We start from the raw sequence: 17235 nt of genomic DNA on the forward strand, positions 1-17235 counted from the left end.
CTAACTTATGATGTCCGTCACCGTCTGATCTCTATTCCTATTCCATACAGATACAAGTATTTTGATTAATATTGTTTATTATACCTTTGTAACAAAAAAAAAAGAATGTATAATTGAAAATGGCCAAAAATTCATTAGATATACTTAAAGAACGAGACACGTTCCTCAAACATTTAGAAGAAGACATAGGTAAATATGATAAAACAATCCAGGCCTTAACCAAGGAACAAGAAACAATAGACACTTTAATAATTAATTTACAAACACTTAAAACTTACCCCGAGCACGAAGCAGTTATTCCGTTAGGTAAAAATATCTACATGAAAGGCAGAATAGTGCACACTGGAGAATATTATGTAAAAAGAATTGCTCATCCTGATTCCATAGTAATGTTACAAACTGCTGATGACACTATAAAACGACTCGAGGAAGAGAAGAAAACAAAAGAGGATGATATCGATAAAGCTGAGTATGCAAAGTTCCAAATAGAGGAGAGAATTAAAATACTTAATGGTGAAGATTCATTTCAAGCCGACAATTCGGATATGCCTAAAGAAATTAAATCTGAAAAAGGGGTTGCTGTTAGGATGGGAGATTTTTACGAAATATTGGAATTTGAAGAATGATTCATAATTTTATTATAATAAATTGCTTTATACTAATTCTGTTATCATACTAGCAGATATATCTTGTTAAAAGGACAGGACAAATAGGTTTTTTTTAATAAAATCTAGTATAATTGTTACACTAGTTTTGTGATTGGTACAACACAATGAGACATGGCAAATATTTTAATAAATAAACACCTTCAAGATAACTTTTTTAATGTCTTCTATTGACTGTTAATATCATTGGTGTTAACCTAATTTGTGAAGGTTTTCAGATATTTTCTGTTGGAGGTTCTCTATTGGTTTATAAAAAATGATAAAATCCTCTAAATATAAAGAGTGCTACCAAACAGAGCCTTGCAGTGAAGATTCCAGAGAGTTGAAAACTTGATAGAGCAAAATCTGATGTCTCATATTAAGTTTATTAATAATATTATTCATAGCTATCAGTTTAATTAAAAAATAATTAAATGAAAAAAATACAATTCTGAGGCTCATTTGATTTCAATATAAACTTTTTTTCAGATCCTTAAAATACAGTACATTTGATATTCAAATATCCTTACTTAATGTGATGAATGAAACTGTTTCAATGATGTTTTCATTATATCTTTTATAATTACGGGAATCTCTGTAAGTTTGACCCTCAAATCCCTTAATGCTTGAAGTTTGCTCCTGTATTTGTTTTTAATGTAAGCATATTAGGCAAATGCTTGAAGCACCCCAGTGTGCCGCGTCACCCACTTTGACAACCTCTGTTCTAGCCAATAAAATCCTTCTCGGCTTCTTTTCAGACAGCAATCTTAGTTCATAGAATGTGTTAACAAGGGAAAAGCAATAATCATGATATAAAAACACAATTTATCAAATAACTTTTATTATACAATAAAAACAATACCAAAAACATTTAAAAATGGACGGTTAAGCATTGCAGTTACATAAAAATACTTTTTATCAATATAAAATATAACGCCAATAACAAAATACGTTTGTCAAATAAAAAACAGCATAGGCACTGCTAAGGCATGTAATCAAAAATAGATTCTGCCTCCTCCAACAACGAATACTATCTTTTTAGTTACGTTTCAAAAACAAATTCGATTACATGTTTCAGTACGATTGTCAAGAAGCTTAATTTCAATAGTTAAGTGTTTTTCACATAGAATGTATTTGAGATTCTTATTAAGTTGTAGTTACACCTTCCAACTGACCTAATTCATAACAGAGAGCTACATATACATATATAAAAATTGGAATGTATGTTAATGAGAAAATATGAGTGTCAGATTTACTCGGTTAATCTAGATCTTGCATTGATGCGACACAGATAATTGAGGATCTGCTGTAGATCTAAAACAATGCAACATTATACCACGATAGAGACAGCTGTGACGACAGACATTATATTTAAGATGCTGTACACTTGTGTTGATACGGCTGAAACATACATAGTTGCCATACTATACATATAATAATACTTTGTACTTAATACATGTTTGCGACGCTCTAAATAATTTGCATTAAAAAAAATGGAAATGATAATATTGATATATACCAATATCGGAACAAATTCCATGTAAATCTATTTAACTGATTTAAGATTTTTAGTTCTTTTTTATGGTCTACGTCATAAGTTGATAGTTTTGTAACAAATCAGCTGATTACAACTTATAAGTCTAAGAATACCATTGGCTACATGGTAAATACAGGTGCAATACAGTTGTGATTGATAAAAATTTGGAAAATCCACAAAGTAGGTGACCAAACACTTGCTTTTTTCTATTTTTCTTTATATAAACAAATATTTGATACTATAGGAAGCTGACAAAAGGTCCATAGATGCTACTTGATGTTTTATGTGAATAAGTCTTTAAAAAATGTACTATGAGTTGTTTCTTACAAATACACTGAAATTATTGTTGTTGATATCCGATGTCAATGTCTGTCATGACTAAAATGAACAGGACAGTTAAGGAGCTGTCATAAGATTGGGATAACTGTCAGATCGATTTTTAATAATGACTTGATACAGAGCTATTAACATATGCCTTGAGAGGTGAAAAAGGAACCGGAAGAAATTCAGAATAAAATTTCTTAGGAGTTAATTTACATCAATTTTGTTCTGATAATGGTACAGCTATTTTAGTAAAAATCACAATATTCCCTATATCATTCTTCCTGATATTTAAATACTTTAAAGAATACTGAATAATATACAAAACGCTTTATGTTCCTCTAAGACAAACTTATTTGTTTTAACAAATCAAACAGTTCTTTACCATTCGAGTCAGTACACTATATATACTAATACTACCTTAAAAAATAATAGCAAATTGTAAAAAAAAATCTATAAAACGGTGAACTCACTCTATCAAAAACAGAGAAGCTACCAGAATAAATGTTTATACAAAAGTGTCATCCTCAAACTCATTAATTATTTAAACATATGAATATTAATAGTAGAATTATAAAATATGATATACAGCAGTTACGTTTATGTAAAAAATTTTTGTACCCACTGCTTTAAAAAATTGATGAGTTTGGCTCAGAATCTTCAAGGTAAAAAGTTCCTGGCAAAGTCCATAGATGGCGGGAGTAAAAAGGGAGTTACAAACTGATCACCAACTAAATTTCTTTCAAAGTTGGTTTATAGTTTCATTAGCAGTAATAAAAGAAAGTGTTCCAACATCAATTGAAGATAATCTACCTTAAAGATGACCAAAAATAGCAAGTACTGAAGAAAATATCGTGAATATGATGACAAGTGATCGATCTAGAGTACCCATTCTCCAAGTATTTGATAGAAACCGATATCACTGCATCAAAAGTGCCTTTTTTAGATTCCCTAGTTATTCTTCTAATTACTTGGCAGTCAAAGGATCAAACAATCAATAAACTAGATAAAAAAATCCTAGTTTCCAAAATTAAAGGTTTTAAAGTATTAATTCTGGGAGTATCCATCGTATGCGCCAGATTTGACTTTGTCTGACTTTTATTTATACCTAAATCTAAAAAACTTTTGACTTAAAAACATTTTTGTCCAAATGAAGAGATACAAACACCGGTGCTTGGATATTGTGAACACTTTTTCATAATCACACCTCAGGAACCTAATTCGGTTATCCAAGAAACGTTCATAAAGTTTTATTGGACTAAAGTGAGGTTAAATTTAAAACACATGCATTTTTTTTAATAAAAACTGATTTTTTCATTACTATGCCGAGAACTTATTACCTTATCCTCCTATTTTAATATATTCCTTAGTCTCAACGATATATTGTTAATATTACCTCATTTTCCATAAATGTGTGCATACTAATATAATATTTCCTATTTTTTATAAATTTGTAGAAATAAAAGAATTTTTGAGTTTTGTTGTCTAATTTGGGACTAAAAAGAGACTAGAGGCATATTCCAAGCTAAAAAATGATTACTTGAAAAAGGCAACAGATGATAGTGGCATTCTTGTCCTGGAATTTCATTACGTACAAAATCTACCGTTGCCAAAGCTCAGCATAACAAAACAGTTCTATAAAATACTTTTATGGATGTAAGTATTCAATATACACGTACATAATGATAGTATCATCATACATATATTCCTTCATAGAATCTCAATGTAAAAAGTACTTTGACTGTATTCAGAATAAATTAGCAGATTATCCTAATACCAAGCATATTGTTCTTCTATCAGATGCAGCTGGATGCCAAAATAAAAATCAGGCTGTGTTACGGTATTGTTATTGGATATCAAAACTATACAGAGTCGAACTGACACATATTTATCCTGTTCGTGGACTCTCCTTTAGTTAGTGCGACAGAAATTTTGGGGTTAAAAGACAGGCCTTAAAAAGAGTTCAAGATGTAGAGGAACCCAAAGTCTACCTAGAAAAAATCGTACAGTGTAGACAAACTCCTTCTCCTTTCTGCCTCAAACATGACTCCTCTATAATATATGACTGGGATGCAGCACTTTTTCCTTCTTTTAGCAGAAAGGCCCTTCTTCTAGCTACCGCCTCAATTAATAATTTTTGATGACGTGTCTTCTAAATTTTGTTTTTGTTCACACTGAACTTGGCTACTACACTCAACATTACTTCAAATCGATATAATATACTTAGGATGGAACCTATGAAGAAATTTACATGTAGCTGATAAACGACGGAACTGACGTCACACTACTAGCTACAACGTCCGACGTGAATTTGACAGGTGATTAACGTGAATCTAGTTATCCCCGATATGTTAAACAGGTAACATTATGTGTTAAGTCAATAATTTAATGAATTATTTTTGCTAAATTAATGAATTTTCCATTGATACGTCAGTGTTTTATTATAAAAATCAACTATACCACGACGCTATAGAGCTGGCTAAAGAATGACGTAAGCTGCCTGCGCGTATCAGTTGCGCGTACCTATAAATTTCCTAATTATTTCTAATTCTGTGCCCGAATATCGATACATCGATTACTAAAGCTAAAAAAATCAATTTTGCCACCACTTTTAAACATTTTAGATCAACACAGATGAGATAATAGTCTAATATATCGTAGAGACGACAGGAGGTTTGGACTTTTGCGGCCAATAAGCGGGCGTGGTGTCCAGCGGTATTTCTTCTAAACAGGCATCGTCGAAACTGTACTGTGTGGGGTCGTTGGGCGAGAGCCCGCCAGAGACGGGGCTGTCGATGTGTTTAGGGACTGCATGGTGCCCATCTGTAAAATGCATATAATTTTATCTCAACTAAGTCCAATGGGACGACTACACGTTGCTACTAATTTCTTTAACGAAATGAGTAACAAAAAAACTATAAAGTAGTTTCTAAAAAACTGTAAAATTACTGATATCTATAATCGATTTGAAAATGTATAATAGCACAGTTTTTATGACAGAAATTTGCAATGGTCTTTATACCAGGCTGCTCAAAACAGAAAAATTATTAGTATCGATTCCTTCTTAGCTTAGTTTTGTATAGAATTTATAAAAATAACATGACAACCCTGACAAACTTCGCATAAAAACTTTGCTATCAATTTTCAAACAGAGTATACTATAATTATTATAACATGGGGTAATGTGGGTAGGTAGGTTACATGGCAAAGAGTAATGTTTCTGATCCAGATAGTCTAGAAACAATATAAATACAAGACATGCGTAGTTAATAAAAATGGATAAATAAAATAATATGTATGATTATGAGCAATTAACACAAAAGGCAGAACATCTTACCTTTTTGCTTATCAAAAGTCAGCTTGTAACAAAAATATTACAATGATTTTTTGTTTATATTGAGGGGCATATTATTCAAAAACAATTCCTGGTATTAAGCAGAAGAAAAATGTAGACTACACAATTGTTATCTATAATCTTTCTAATCATTATCCTACAATTTCTATTGATATGTTTCTCAAGAGATCTACACTTTCTGTGAGTTATCTGCATCCTTAATCCCATAATCTTCTTCATTTTAGGGATTAGCCATTTGTTCCAAAAAACTCTGCTCCATTTTCATCTGTATTTCCTCATAGTATATTATACTTTGTATAATACTAACACAGTATATTATACTAAGTTTGTTAATGTTGTTGATGTTTAAAACATAAATTAAAATAAATATATCAAATATTTCCGCCATACAAATTCACCTGTCCAACTAATCATTCAATGACCCCCATAGAAGTTCATAATCATCTCAAACCTTAACAGGGTGATAACATTGCTACCTACTGTATCTAATGTTCCACACTGGAGATTTAGCAGGCCATATAGGAGTAACACAGATAAGAGATCGAATGAAGCCACTTTTCCCAGGCTTAAGTGGCCAATTTAATTTAATCTATCACATTTTAAACTTATTATTACTTTTCGTTCATTTTTGTGTGGGTAGCTTTCTATTCTAGGTCCCCACTTATTGTCTATTAATGTAGCTACACCACAGTCAGCTCTTTCGTTTTGTCACACTGGTATGAGTTCCAGGTCACTGATGAAGTTGCTAAAACAGAATCACCCACAAAATACTACAACCTAGAGCTGACTGTTGGGAGTGCCAAAAAGCATCGTCTGTGACCAGAAAAAGCCTGGATCCAAAGGCAAAATAATTCTCACTGATATCATTGTGTAATTGTTCATAAAATCACCTGTATAGAAGTTTCTATATTAATGCACAGTGGGGTTTAGAAAAATGGGGATTTCCTAAATTTGGCTTCAAATGTGTCAATGAGACTGGATACCACCACAAGACATCCCAAAGAATTGGCAAGCAGAGATTTAGGACAAATGCTTTCATGATAGAACAAAGAACAGATTAAATTTATTTAATCTAATCTAATCCATTTAGAATAGATTAAATAGAACCTCTAGAATGACTGCTAAGCACTGTTCTGCAATAGCTACAGTTTGTGAAAAGGAATTGTTCCCTGATACTATCACATAAAATACAACTTTCAGAATATGCCATTTTGAAGCTTTTTTAAATAGTTTTAAAAGACAAAATTTTTAATGATAACCAAAACTTTTGGAAAAACGCATTTTTGCACTGAATTGTCAATAAATAAAAAACAATACCGAATTATCTGCAGCAAACATGTAGGTTTTCTTTCTGATACCTGATGATTGTTCCCAAACATGTATTTTTTTACTTATTTCTCTGAACTATTTTGATATGCACTTAAAACATCATATAGGAATGATTTCAAACAAATATTGTCAACAGATTTGGGATCCCACCTAAGTTAGTTAAGTTGACCCAACTAACAATGCAAAACATAAGCTCATGTGTTAGAATTGAAGGAGAAAACTCTGCGTTCTTTGACATTAATAATGGTCTAAGACACGGGGACGCGTTGGCGTGTCTGCTCTTTAATATTGCCTTGGAAAAGGCAATCAGACAATTAAATATTAGAATGAATGGAACTATTTTTAATAGATCGACGCAAATTCTCGCATTCGCTGACAATATAGTTATAGTAGGCAGAAGTATGAGAGACATGGTGCAGTGTTTTATAAGGCTTGCGGACGCAGCATTTGAATTAGGACTTGTGGTAAACGGGGAAAAAACCAAGTATATGTTGGTTTCTAAGAACCCTCGAAATATCCAACAAAGAATTCAAATTAACAACCATACCTTTGAGCAAGTCAAAGAATTTACATATCTTGGATCGCTAGTAAACGCAACAAACACGACAAGCGACGAAATAAAAAGACGCATAGCAATAGCAAACAGAACTGTTCACGGCCTCCAGAAACATTTAAAAAATAAAAATATAAAACGTGCAGTAAAGCTTAATATATACAGGACCTTAATAAGACCGGTTTTGATATATGGGGCTGAAACGTAGATCTTATCTCAAAATGATAAAAGACTTCTTGGCATTTTTGAGAAAAATTTTTGGGGCCGTAAATGAAAATGGGCTATGGCGTCGGAGATACAACTTTGAACTATATCAGTTATACACCGATCCAGATACTGTGAAATTCGTTAAAGTGCAGAGACTTAGATGGGCTGGACACATTGCTAGGATGTCAGATCACGAATACACGAAGAGATTAACATTTTCAAAACCAGAGGGCACAAGAAGCAGAGGACGACCACAAATGAGATGGATTGATGATGTGGAAGAAGACCTACAGATTCTAAGGGTTAGAAGATGGAGGGAAGTTGCCAGGAATCGACAGGAGTGGCGACTTCTTTGTGAGCAGGCCAAGATCCACAACGGATTGTCGAGCCACTTATGATGATGATTGTCAACAGATAATTTTGCACCTTTTGCAAAAATTTATTAAAATCTCTTCTATAGCCATCTATCTCTTTCTATACCTTTGTGTTGTTTCTCATAAATTTCTTTACTAAAACTTATTTTTACTCCATTACTATTGTTCACTTATTTTGCTTGTGATAGTGAAATTATTGAGACTTAACTAGATTTTCAAATTAATCTATCCTCTTAGTAATACATCCTGATATCTCTGTATCTCATCCAGGTTTTTGTGCTTCTATGCATCCATACTTTTTTTTTCTTCAAATTTCATGTTTAAGCTTTATGCAACACTATCTACTTATTCAAGTTTTTATATATAATAGCACTCAAGGCCTTAAAAAATGAGTTCTTCCTTCTTTTCTTTATGTGCTGAGCCATTCCATGACTTGCTATGTGATTTTTCTCCACTCCTTTTTGTTGTTAATTTTCCTTCCCAACTTTTTAGTCCTGTTATTTTCATATCTTTTTGGTTTCTTGTTTCCATATTTTTCAGTCTCATTCCCATTTTCCTGGGTGTCTTCTTTGATATGGAGTTCTTCTCTGAATAACATATATTAATATCCCTACTTTCTTTATTATTCAACCATTTCATTGCTGATAATACATTTGCAAATTCTGTTTTTTTTTGCACATACAAGTAACTTAAATATTCAATAATAATGTAATTACACTTAATATTTTAACTTACCCTTAAATGAGCCAAATCCTCTAACCTGGTCAACTCAGAGAGCTCAATAAACAAAGAATATACTAGAACCCATCCATATACGCTTAGCACAAGAAATATGATCCACAAAAGGCACATTATAATGTTGTAAGCAAAAATCATATCATTTACTATAGAGAAAAAGAGAAATGCAAGAAATCGGAATATGGTAAAGGCTGCAAAAGTATATATCCATGGTTGCATTCTTTTTTCATATTCCTAAAATGTACAGTAAGGATTTATATTTAAAACGTTAGATGTATGATATAACTACATTACCTTTCTTAGAGCATTGATCAACATAATGCTAGTAACAAAGACAGCCATTGAAAGTAAAATGGAAAAACAAGCAAACATCACTAGCGTGTTTCTTACTAAAAATTAATGGCAATGAAGAAAACAGTTCATGTTTAAGTACACATTGCTTACCGTGTCTACTTCCTACATATACAAATTGGAAAGATATAACATAGTATCCATAGTGTGTAGAACCTGGGGCAGCCATAGCATAACAATATAGATCAAAACATGCAGTTATTATAGTAAAAATCGACAGCAACTGCAATAAAACAAATATTTTACTCTCTTTAAACATCACAACATTCCAATAATTACATAGAAATAAGAATATTATAGTTTTTCTGTATAGTAGGCTATTCAAAACATACCAATGAAAATATAGCTGCAATTAAGGAAGCCCGTTGAACATCTAAAAATATGGCATCTTGTACAAGGGGCTTTTGGTACCAAGGTATCTTTAACGATTTTAAACTCCTAGAAGACCTGTGTAGATTAGCATTACTTCTGGAAGTTGTGTGTGAATACACAGAAGGTGTGCCCCTAGTAGGTGATTTCTTCCCGTAATCCATTTTGAAAAATGTGGTGTTTTAAAACTTGCATATAAAACAGTGTTCAGTTAATACCTAAAAACTTTATGAAATTGCTTAATTGAGTATAATTAAAAGTTATTCATTGTAGTTTGATTGTAGTATTTACCTCAGTGACAGTTGCGATGACAAATCAACCTAGATTGTAAACACAGGGGCGTGGTGCTATTCGACAAAAGGTACAAGATAGAAATTGAAATTACTAACAGTTGTGTATATAATTTTTACTATTCTTACGTTTCTATTTAAATTGTAGATAAATGGATGCATTATATAGTCTCTAATATAGTTTCATATTGTTAACAGAACATGTCGTGCATTTTTATTGACATATCTATATAGCAGTGTTGTTAACTCTGCAACTGAATATTTCCGTAGAGGTCGCTTCAAAAATCCGTAGAAATCCGTAGAACAGAAAGATGTGCTTGGTACAGTGTTGCCAGATGGATATTTTCAACAACAGGAGAAAAGGGCAATACAAAACAGGAGATTTCCTTTCAAAAACAGTAGATTTATTTTTATTTTATATAATACATACATAAAATTTAACGTATATCTAATTCAACGTAAACAGTGAGGATGTTTACAGTGATTACTGGCATGGCAATCACTGTTTAAAAGTTAAAGACCGTAAATAATTAGGTCGAAGTTATTATTCCAAACATCCATAATTCAAATCGTTTTCAAATTTTATGGTACCAAAGGCTCACATCAGAATTTAGGTCATAATATTTACCATATATACATAAAAGTTTAAGAGTGGGTGAATGATTTATTGTTACTAATAGGTGCCGATAGCGAATGATGTTAATTGTTATGGTTTGGGTATCAAATTACAATTACGAATTTAACAAATTTAAACAGTAGATTTCCAAATAGCTCATATTTATAATGTTAGGACGGGGAGTCCCCAAGGTAAATCTTAGCATTCCATCTGAGATCACTGTTATTCCCCTAAGCGCCGAGGATTCACCTGTTACGAAAATTGAAATTCATCATTTCACGGCATTACAGAGGACTAGATGTCAATTAATTATTTGATAAATACTTCTATTTCTATAAAAAGCTAAGAGTCTAAGAGTAAAAATTCTATTTTTATAAAAAGCTAAGAGTAAAAAATCCCAATTTTATTCTTGATTGCTGCAGCTGAAAAATCCGTAGAAATGTGATCGATATCCGAAAATCCTAAGTAATTTCGAAAATCCGTAGATCTACAGATAAATCCGTAGAGTTAACAACACTGCTATATAGAAATTATTGTTTTACCTATTTTTGGTTCTGAAAGGTAGGCAAACATATTTACACTAAATATAAATCGTAAATAGTAAAGATTTCCATTGTAAGTGAAATTGGTTGTAAATAATTAAATAAAAAACTGTAAGATCCTCAGTGACGAATATTGATTTTTATACTGGTCTCTAGCAAGCAGGAGACAGTAACATCTAGATACTTAATGGATTTTTAATGCTACCGTCAATATCATTATTTTTAATTAATTAAATCAAAATTTCTTCTGCATGTGCAATCCCATCTATTTGTTAATTTCATGACTTCCTCTTGTGATACCTATCAATTATCAAAACAATAAAAATCCATAATATTCTTAAAGTTTATTTATAAATAACTATATATTATGATAGCAACAATTACTAAAATTAACGAATTGAAGTTGGTTAAGTACCATGATCGCTGTTTTCGTGTTTGCTTTTATTGGTAATACTTTGTACGATGAGGTTTAGGCAATCCAGGCTGGATGTGGTGGTACCAATGTCACAACCTGTAACAAAATTAGACAAATCAATACAAAACCATATTAAAACAAGAAGTTAAGTTGTACTTGTTTTTGACACATTTAAACTTTTTATTTGTCTACACTGTATATAAAAATTGTAATTTAGAATAGAAAGCTGTACGCGAAATAAAAAAAAATGTTTAAATTACATTATTATTGTAATGTAAATCAGTAACCTATAAAAAACCATATAAATATTGTGAGAGTGAGTACGTTTTTGTTCAGCGGTGTAAACGTGTAAAAGTGATGACGTTGAGAAGAGGAACATTCAAAGAGTGCATAGCGCTCACTGGCGCTCATGATCATCTTTTCAGCAGCTTGACTATAATAAGATTAGACAAAAACATTCAATGATGTTAGTAAAATTCTCCTGTTAGTGATTCCATAGTAAATTATAAAAATAAACAGAAAAAAACCTCATGATACCCGATATGGTAAGTATTTGGTCTTACATTTAGTTTACTTCCAACAATAACTCATTAATATATTATTGATTTATTAATAGTGATATTTTCTTTTTAGTAATTTCAGAACCATAAAAACCTCTTGTTTATATTTTTTAAAAAAAATTTGTGCACGTCCGGTTCTGCCATTAGCGCGACAATTTTAGCGAAGCGAAGACTTTCCGCCGTCATAGCAGGAAGCTGTTGAATATATTCGAAAATTATGCAGGTTTCTGAAAGACCACCACGTTACAGCAACATCCCCAATGTATATAAAACACGGCACAAAGCGGCTAAACCTGAGGGGATGGATTCTCATCGTTATGAAAAGTAATTTTACAAACCGTAATTCGCCTTTTGGAAGTGCACGTCAAGAATCCACTTTTCAATGAATATATCTTAGAAGAGATGGCAAATTTTCATTGTTGTGGAAAAATGTTCGAAAGACATAACGTTTTTTCAGTCGTTAGCGATGTCTGTCATAAAATATGAATTTTGCACAATAGTAAAGTACTTTTATGTTCAATTTAAAAAATGTTTGACGGTGACAGTCAAAAAACGTTACAATTTATTAAGTTGTAAGTTAAGATATATAAAATTGTAGCTTGTGGCGTAAAATTAAAATGTCTTTGATGGTAGGAGAAACATATAAAACGCACAAGGAGCAGCAGTTCTTTTTATAAACAGATATCCCAAAAGAACTATTAATCTACGAACAATTCAAATGTTCTTCATGTGCCCCAAGTGCTTTGTTTTTTTGTGAATTTTTCCATGAAAACTCTGCCATTTTCATGCTAAAACGGATTTAACATTGCCAATCAAAAAGTGTTAAAACATGTTGTCGTAAGGCAGCGACGAAAATTATTTGTAATATTTTCTGGAAACTGTTTGTAATGATTCAACAACTGGCAGCATGGTAAATAGGGAGACTACGGCCAAACTCACTAGTAAAGTCCAAGATTTTAAACATTTTGCTAATAATTTATGATTTATACCAAAGTGGTTATTTTTACTAAAATCTTACCTACATGTATTCTTTGAATGGTTCCGAGAAGAAGGGATGATATTCTGACTTCAGTGAAAACTTTCTTGGACGCCGATTCACGTAAGATTCCATTCAAGGACAACCAACCTGGAAGACACTGGTATGAAGCCTTCTTTAAGCGTCATCCAAACTTAAGCCTAAGAACTCCAGAAGCGGTAACTAAAGCAAGAAGCTGCGTTTCTGAGAAAGACATAAAAACTGGTTTTCTAACATCGAAAATTATTTAAAGGAGAAAAATTATTTTGACATATTGCAAGATCAAAAAAAAAGTGTTCAACGGGGACGAAACTTGTTTCCTATTTTGTCCTAAGGAGGATAAAGTTGTTGCTCCTCGCGGTGCTAAAAATGTTCACCAGATGGATCAAAGAACAGCAAAGGCCAATATTACTGAGATCTTCACCTTCTCAGCTGTGGCTCAGTAACTCCTTCGATGATCATTTACTACTATAAGAGGCTTCCAGCTGCTGTTGGTAAAAGTGGACAATGGCTTGATGGAATCTGAATTATTTGTAGACTATATTTCAAATATACTCCATCCCCATCTTTGCAAAAATGAAAAACAATTTCCCGTTACTCTTTTAGGCTTTAAATAATACTCGTTGCATTATATCCAAATGCTACCAGAATCATTCAACCAGCAGATGTTAGCTGCTTTAAATGGCGAAGAAATAATCCCTTCATTGGATTGACCAAAACTTATTTTGCAAAAATATTAAAGATTCCTTAAGGGCAGTTGCATTCCTAAGCAGTTCTTCGATTTATAAATGTTTTAAAGCTTTCGGATTGTATCCCTGGAATGTTGAATCCATTGACATTCATCACGAATCACGGATCACGAAAATGTATTGGAAAGAAGACAACAGGACCAGATATAGCTGTTGGAAATGGGAATGGAAAGGACAGTTGCGAAATGACATATCATCATCATCAGTGGCATTACAGCTCGTTATGAGCCAAAGCCTTCTTCAGAACAATCTTCCATTCGCCCTTGTCTCTGGCAACTCTTCTCGATGCTGTTACTCCAATGGATTTTAGATCATCCTCTATGTTATCTTGATACCTAAGTTTTGGTCTTCCTCTGGCTCGTCTTCCCACTGGTCCTCTTCGGTCGAAAATTTTTCGAAATGAGATATGACATATGGACTTTATTTCCATTGTTGGACACGAAAAATGAAACCAAGTTAGACAGTACTGGGAACACTGGGGGAGATCTGATGAAAGTGAAGATTTCCAGTTGCTTGTGCTGTTCTAGTGCAGATGATTCCCTTGTTACTGTACTGTTTGATGATGAAGAGTGTGAGTCACGTTAAAATGAAGAGAGGCGTTTTGAAAAGTGTAATCTGCCTGTGCCGTATTTCACCCAAGAAAGTATTGAAGATATGGAAATAGGTTTTGGAGATAGTGTACTTATCCAAGAGCCATCTGAAATCATAAACCGCACTAGAACGAAACCAAATTCCGAAGACAACCAACTTAGTACGATTTTAGAAAACTTAGAATTTCAACAAAACATAGAAAAAGTAACAAAATATTGATCAATAACTAGCGTATGTAGGGGGCAAAACAAATCAATAAAAAGAGTGGCAAACAATTGTGATTGTATCGTGGAAGCTGCTGATCAGGGGTTTTGCTTGGATCAGGGGACACTGTTGTGGCAACTGACACCAGAGCGAAAGTCTTAGCGTATAACGGAAAAAGTGCTATATATGATAACATCTAGTGGGTGGAAAAAAATTTCATGAAGAAAAGGAAGAAGCTAAGCTACAGAAAGAGACGAAGAAAGAAGAAAATAGGAAAAAGCGTGAAATGTACTAAATGACCAAAGTAACAAAGGGGCTAGAAAAACCAAAACACGTCAGCAATTAACAGCATTTGTAACGGAAAACGAAGCTCTGATGACCAAAAAATCCATTATATCAACCCAAGTTCAAGTAATCTAAGCAACGAGGGGATGTGCACAATCCCAATGCGGCTGCCTAAGGATAATATCATTCGTAATAAGGGATTGTGTTTTATATGTACGAAAAATGCAACAGTAGCAAATTTTGGAATTAAGTGCCAGAACTGTATGAGAATGTACCACTACAAATGCCTGCTAAAAAAAAATTTATACACACCTCTATGTGTGTGCCAAACACACATAGAGGTGTGTATTCTTTTTTTTATGCTAAGTGTGCCAAAGAAATGCGTAGTTACTTATCTTTTCTGTTCATACGATAAAGATTTTTATTTTAAGTTTCAATGAAATTTTGTTCATTCAGTTAAGGTTTTTATTTGAAAACATTTCAGCTTAAGTTACAGTTTTTTTATTTAATAAATGTTAACATTTATTTAAAATTATTTGAGCTTTTATTGTTTCATTCCATGACTATGAAAGTGATGCCATTAACTGCAGCAAGACGTGTGATAATTACTGCAGGTAGGCGCCAATGACTACAGCCATGTGAAAGCCAATAACTGCAGGCAACGTGCCAATAACTAGTACTTTCTCTGTTTTTTAATTTAACAAAAGAACTATTAAATGCAAGCTCAGAAGTGGCAACCGCTAACAGAAAACGAAAATCCAAAATAAGTGTAGAATCACAAAACATGCTGAAACAAAGAAAAGATCTTCTGAGACAAAACAAATACATGTTCCATATCAGACTTTTAGAATCTCAAAGAAATATGCTCCATGGTTAACTAATACCATCAGGCAATTAATGTTAGATAGGGATAAAGCACTTACTGCTTACAAGTTAACCAGAAATATAAATCAATGGAATGACTACAAAGTATTGCGTAACTTAGTAACAGCCATGACTATAAGGGAGAAAAAATCATATTTTAAAAACATACATGATCAATCTTCTAAAGATATGTGGAATAATTTAAAATATTTGGTAAATAATTGCAAAATCAAAAATAACTTTGAAATTAAAAACGTGTGGAATGCAAATGAGATAAATAAACACTTTATTGAAGTCATACCAAACATGAAAGCAGACATTGATACACAAATATTCTATGAAAATAACTTTAAGTATTCCCTCAGTTCTTCTCTTACCTTTAAAACAGTATCTGAAATTAATATTTTACATATTATTAATAATATTAAAAGTAAAGCTATTGGTGATGATGGTATTAACATATTAACGCTTCAACTGTGTATTCCCTTTCTTCTACCGTATATCACACATATCATCAACTTTTGCTTAACAAATTCAATTTTTCCCACTAAATGGAAACGGGCACATGTTATTCCGTTACCGAAGACTAAAAATACAGAAAGCATGAATGAATTAAGACCAGTAAGTGTACTGCCTACATTATCTAAAATTTTGGAAAAGGTGATTGATATTCAGTTACAAACGCATTTAAAAAATAACAACATAATCCCTATGATGCAGTCCGGTTTTAGGTCCAGATATAGCTGTCTTTCTGCTTTATTAAATATTACAGATGATATTTTTAGAGCCTATGACCAAAACAAAATATCAATTCTAATTCTTCTAGACTACTCAAAAGCTTTTGATACAATTAACCATAATTTGTTATTCTCTATTTTAAAATATATTGGTCTAGAAGCGAGAGCAGTTGATCTAATGAAATCCTATCTTTCTAATAGATGTCAAGCAGTAAAACTTAATCAAAATATTTCTTCATTTCTAGATCTTAATACTGGTGTGCCTCAAGGATCTATATTAGGTCCAATTTTATTCTCTATATACACATCTAATTTTCCTTCTGTGTTTTTGTCCTGTTCACAACATTATTATGCAGACGATACCCAACTCTATATGTCATTTTATCCAAATGAGTGTGATCAAGCGGTAAATGCAATAAATCATTACCTTCTTCAGCTGCAGATTTTTTCTCAAAATCATTGTTTAAAATTGAATACATCAAAAACTCAGGGTATCATTTTTGGGAGGAATCTCCATAGGAAAATATTTTTAGAAAATTATGCCAATCGAATTATCTTAGGAAATGACAATTTAATTTTTAGCAAAAAG

General features: G+C 32.3%; 3 protein-coding genes across 5 annotated transcripts in view; 1 reads left to right on the top strand and 2 right to left on the bottom strand.

Moving 5' to 3' along the window:
• LOC140440294 (uncharacterized) lies at window positions 1-1804 on the top strand. The gene has a single exon (XM_072530716.1). It carries the CDS (start codon window positions 120-122, stop codon window positions 624-626), a length of 507 nt encoding a protein of 168 aa, XP_072386817.1. The 5' UTR covers window positions 1-119; the 3' UTR covers window positions 627-1804.
• On the bottom strand, window positions 1469-10325 carry pasi2 (Protein). Of its 3 annotated transcripts, XM_072530714.1 has the most exons (7): window positions 10198-10296; window positions 10070-10125; window positions 9742-10003; window positions 9503-9632; window positions 9353-9447; window positions 9056-9292; window positions 1469-5325 (listed from the first exon to the last, which is right to left on the bottom strand). In XM_072530714.1, exons 3-7 carry the CDS (start codon window positions 9940-9942, stop codon window positions 5227-5229), a joined length of 762 nt encoding a protein of 253 aa, XP_072386815.1. In that variant the 5' UTR covers window positions 9943-10003; window positions 10070-10125; window positions 10198-10296; the 3' UTR covers window positions 1469-5226. The 3 variants fall into 3 exon arrangements, with proteins under 3 accessions (XP_072386815.1, XP_072386814.1, XP_072386816.1); XM_072530713.1 differs by having other exon boundaries at window positions 10070-10325; XM_072530715.1 differs by lacking the exons at window positions 10070-10125; window positions 10198-10296 and having other exon boundaries at window positions 9742-10063.
• A 1226-nt stretch (window positions 10326-11551) lies between these two features.
• The window catches only part of nau (myogenic-determination protein nautilus), a 119245-nt gene continuing 113561 nt past the window's right edge, over window positions 11552-17235 (bottom strand). Inside the window, exon 6 of the mRNA XM_072530717.1 lies at window positions 11552-11737. Within this exon, the coding sequence (XP_072386818.1) occupies window positions 11634-11737 (104 nt within the window). The 3' untranslated portion in view covers window positions 11552-11633. The remainder of the gene's footprint in view (window positions 11738-17235) is intronic.

This window comes from Diabrotica undecimpunctata, chromosome 4 (genome assembly GCF_040954645.1).
Source record: "Diabrotica undecimpunctata isolate CICGRU chromosome 4, icDiaUnde3, whole genome shotgun sequence".
Classification (NCBI taxonomy): domain Eukaryota; kingdom Metazoa; phylum Arthropoda; class Insecta; order Coleoptera; family Chrysomelidae; genus Diabrotica; species Diabrotica undecimpunctata.

Coding starts and splice junctions, on each gene's coding strand:
- LOC140440294 (XM_072530716.1), top strand. CDS start 120: ATGGCCAAAAATTCATTAGATATACTTAAAGAACGAGACACGTTCCTC.
- pasi2 (XM_072530713.1), bottom strand. CDS start 9,942: ATGGATTACGGGAAGAAATCACCTACTAGGGGCACACCTTCTGTGTAT. Junction 9,633..9,741: donor TTGCAGCTATATTTTCATTG/GTATGTTTTGAA, acceptor GTTTTATTGCAG/TTGCTGTCGATTTTTACTAT. Junction 9,448..9,502: donor ATATGTAGGAAGTAGACACG/GTAAGCAATGTG, acceptor ATTAATTTTTAG/TAAGAAACACGCTAGTGATG.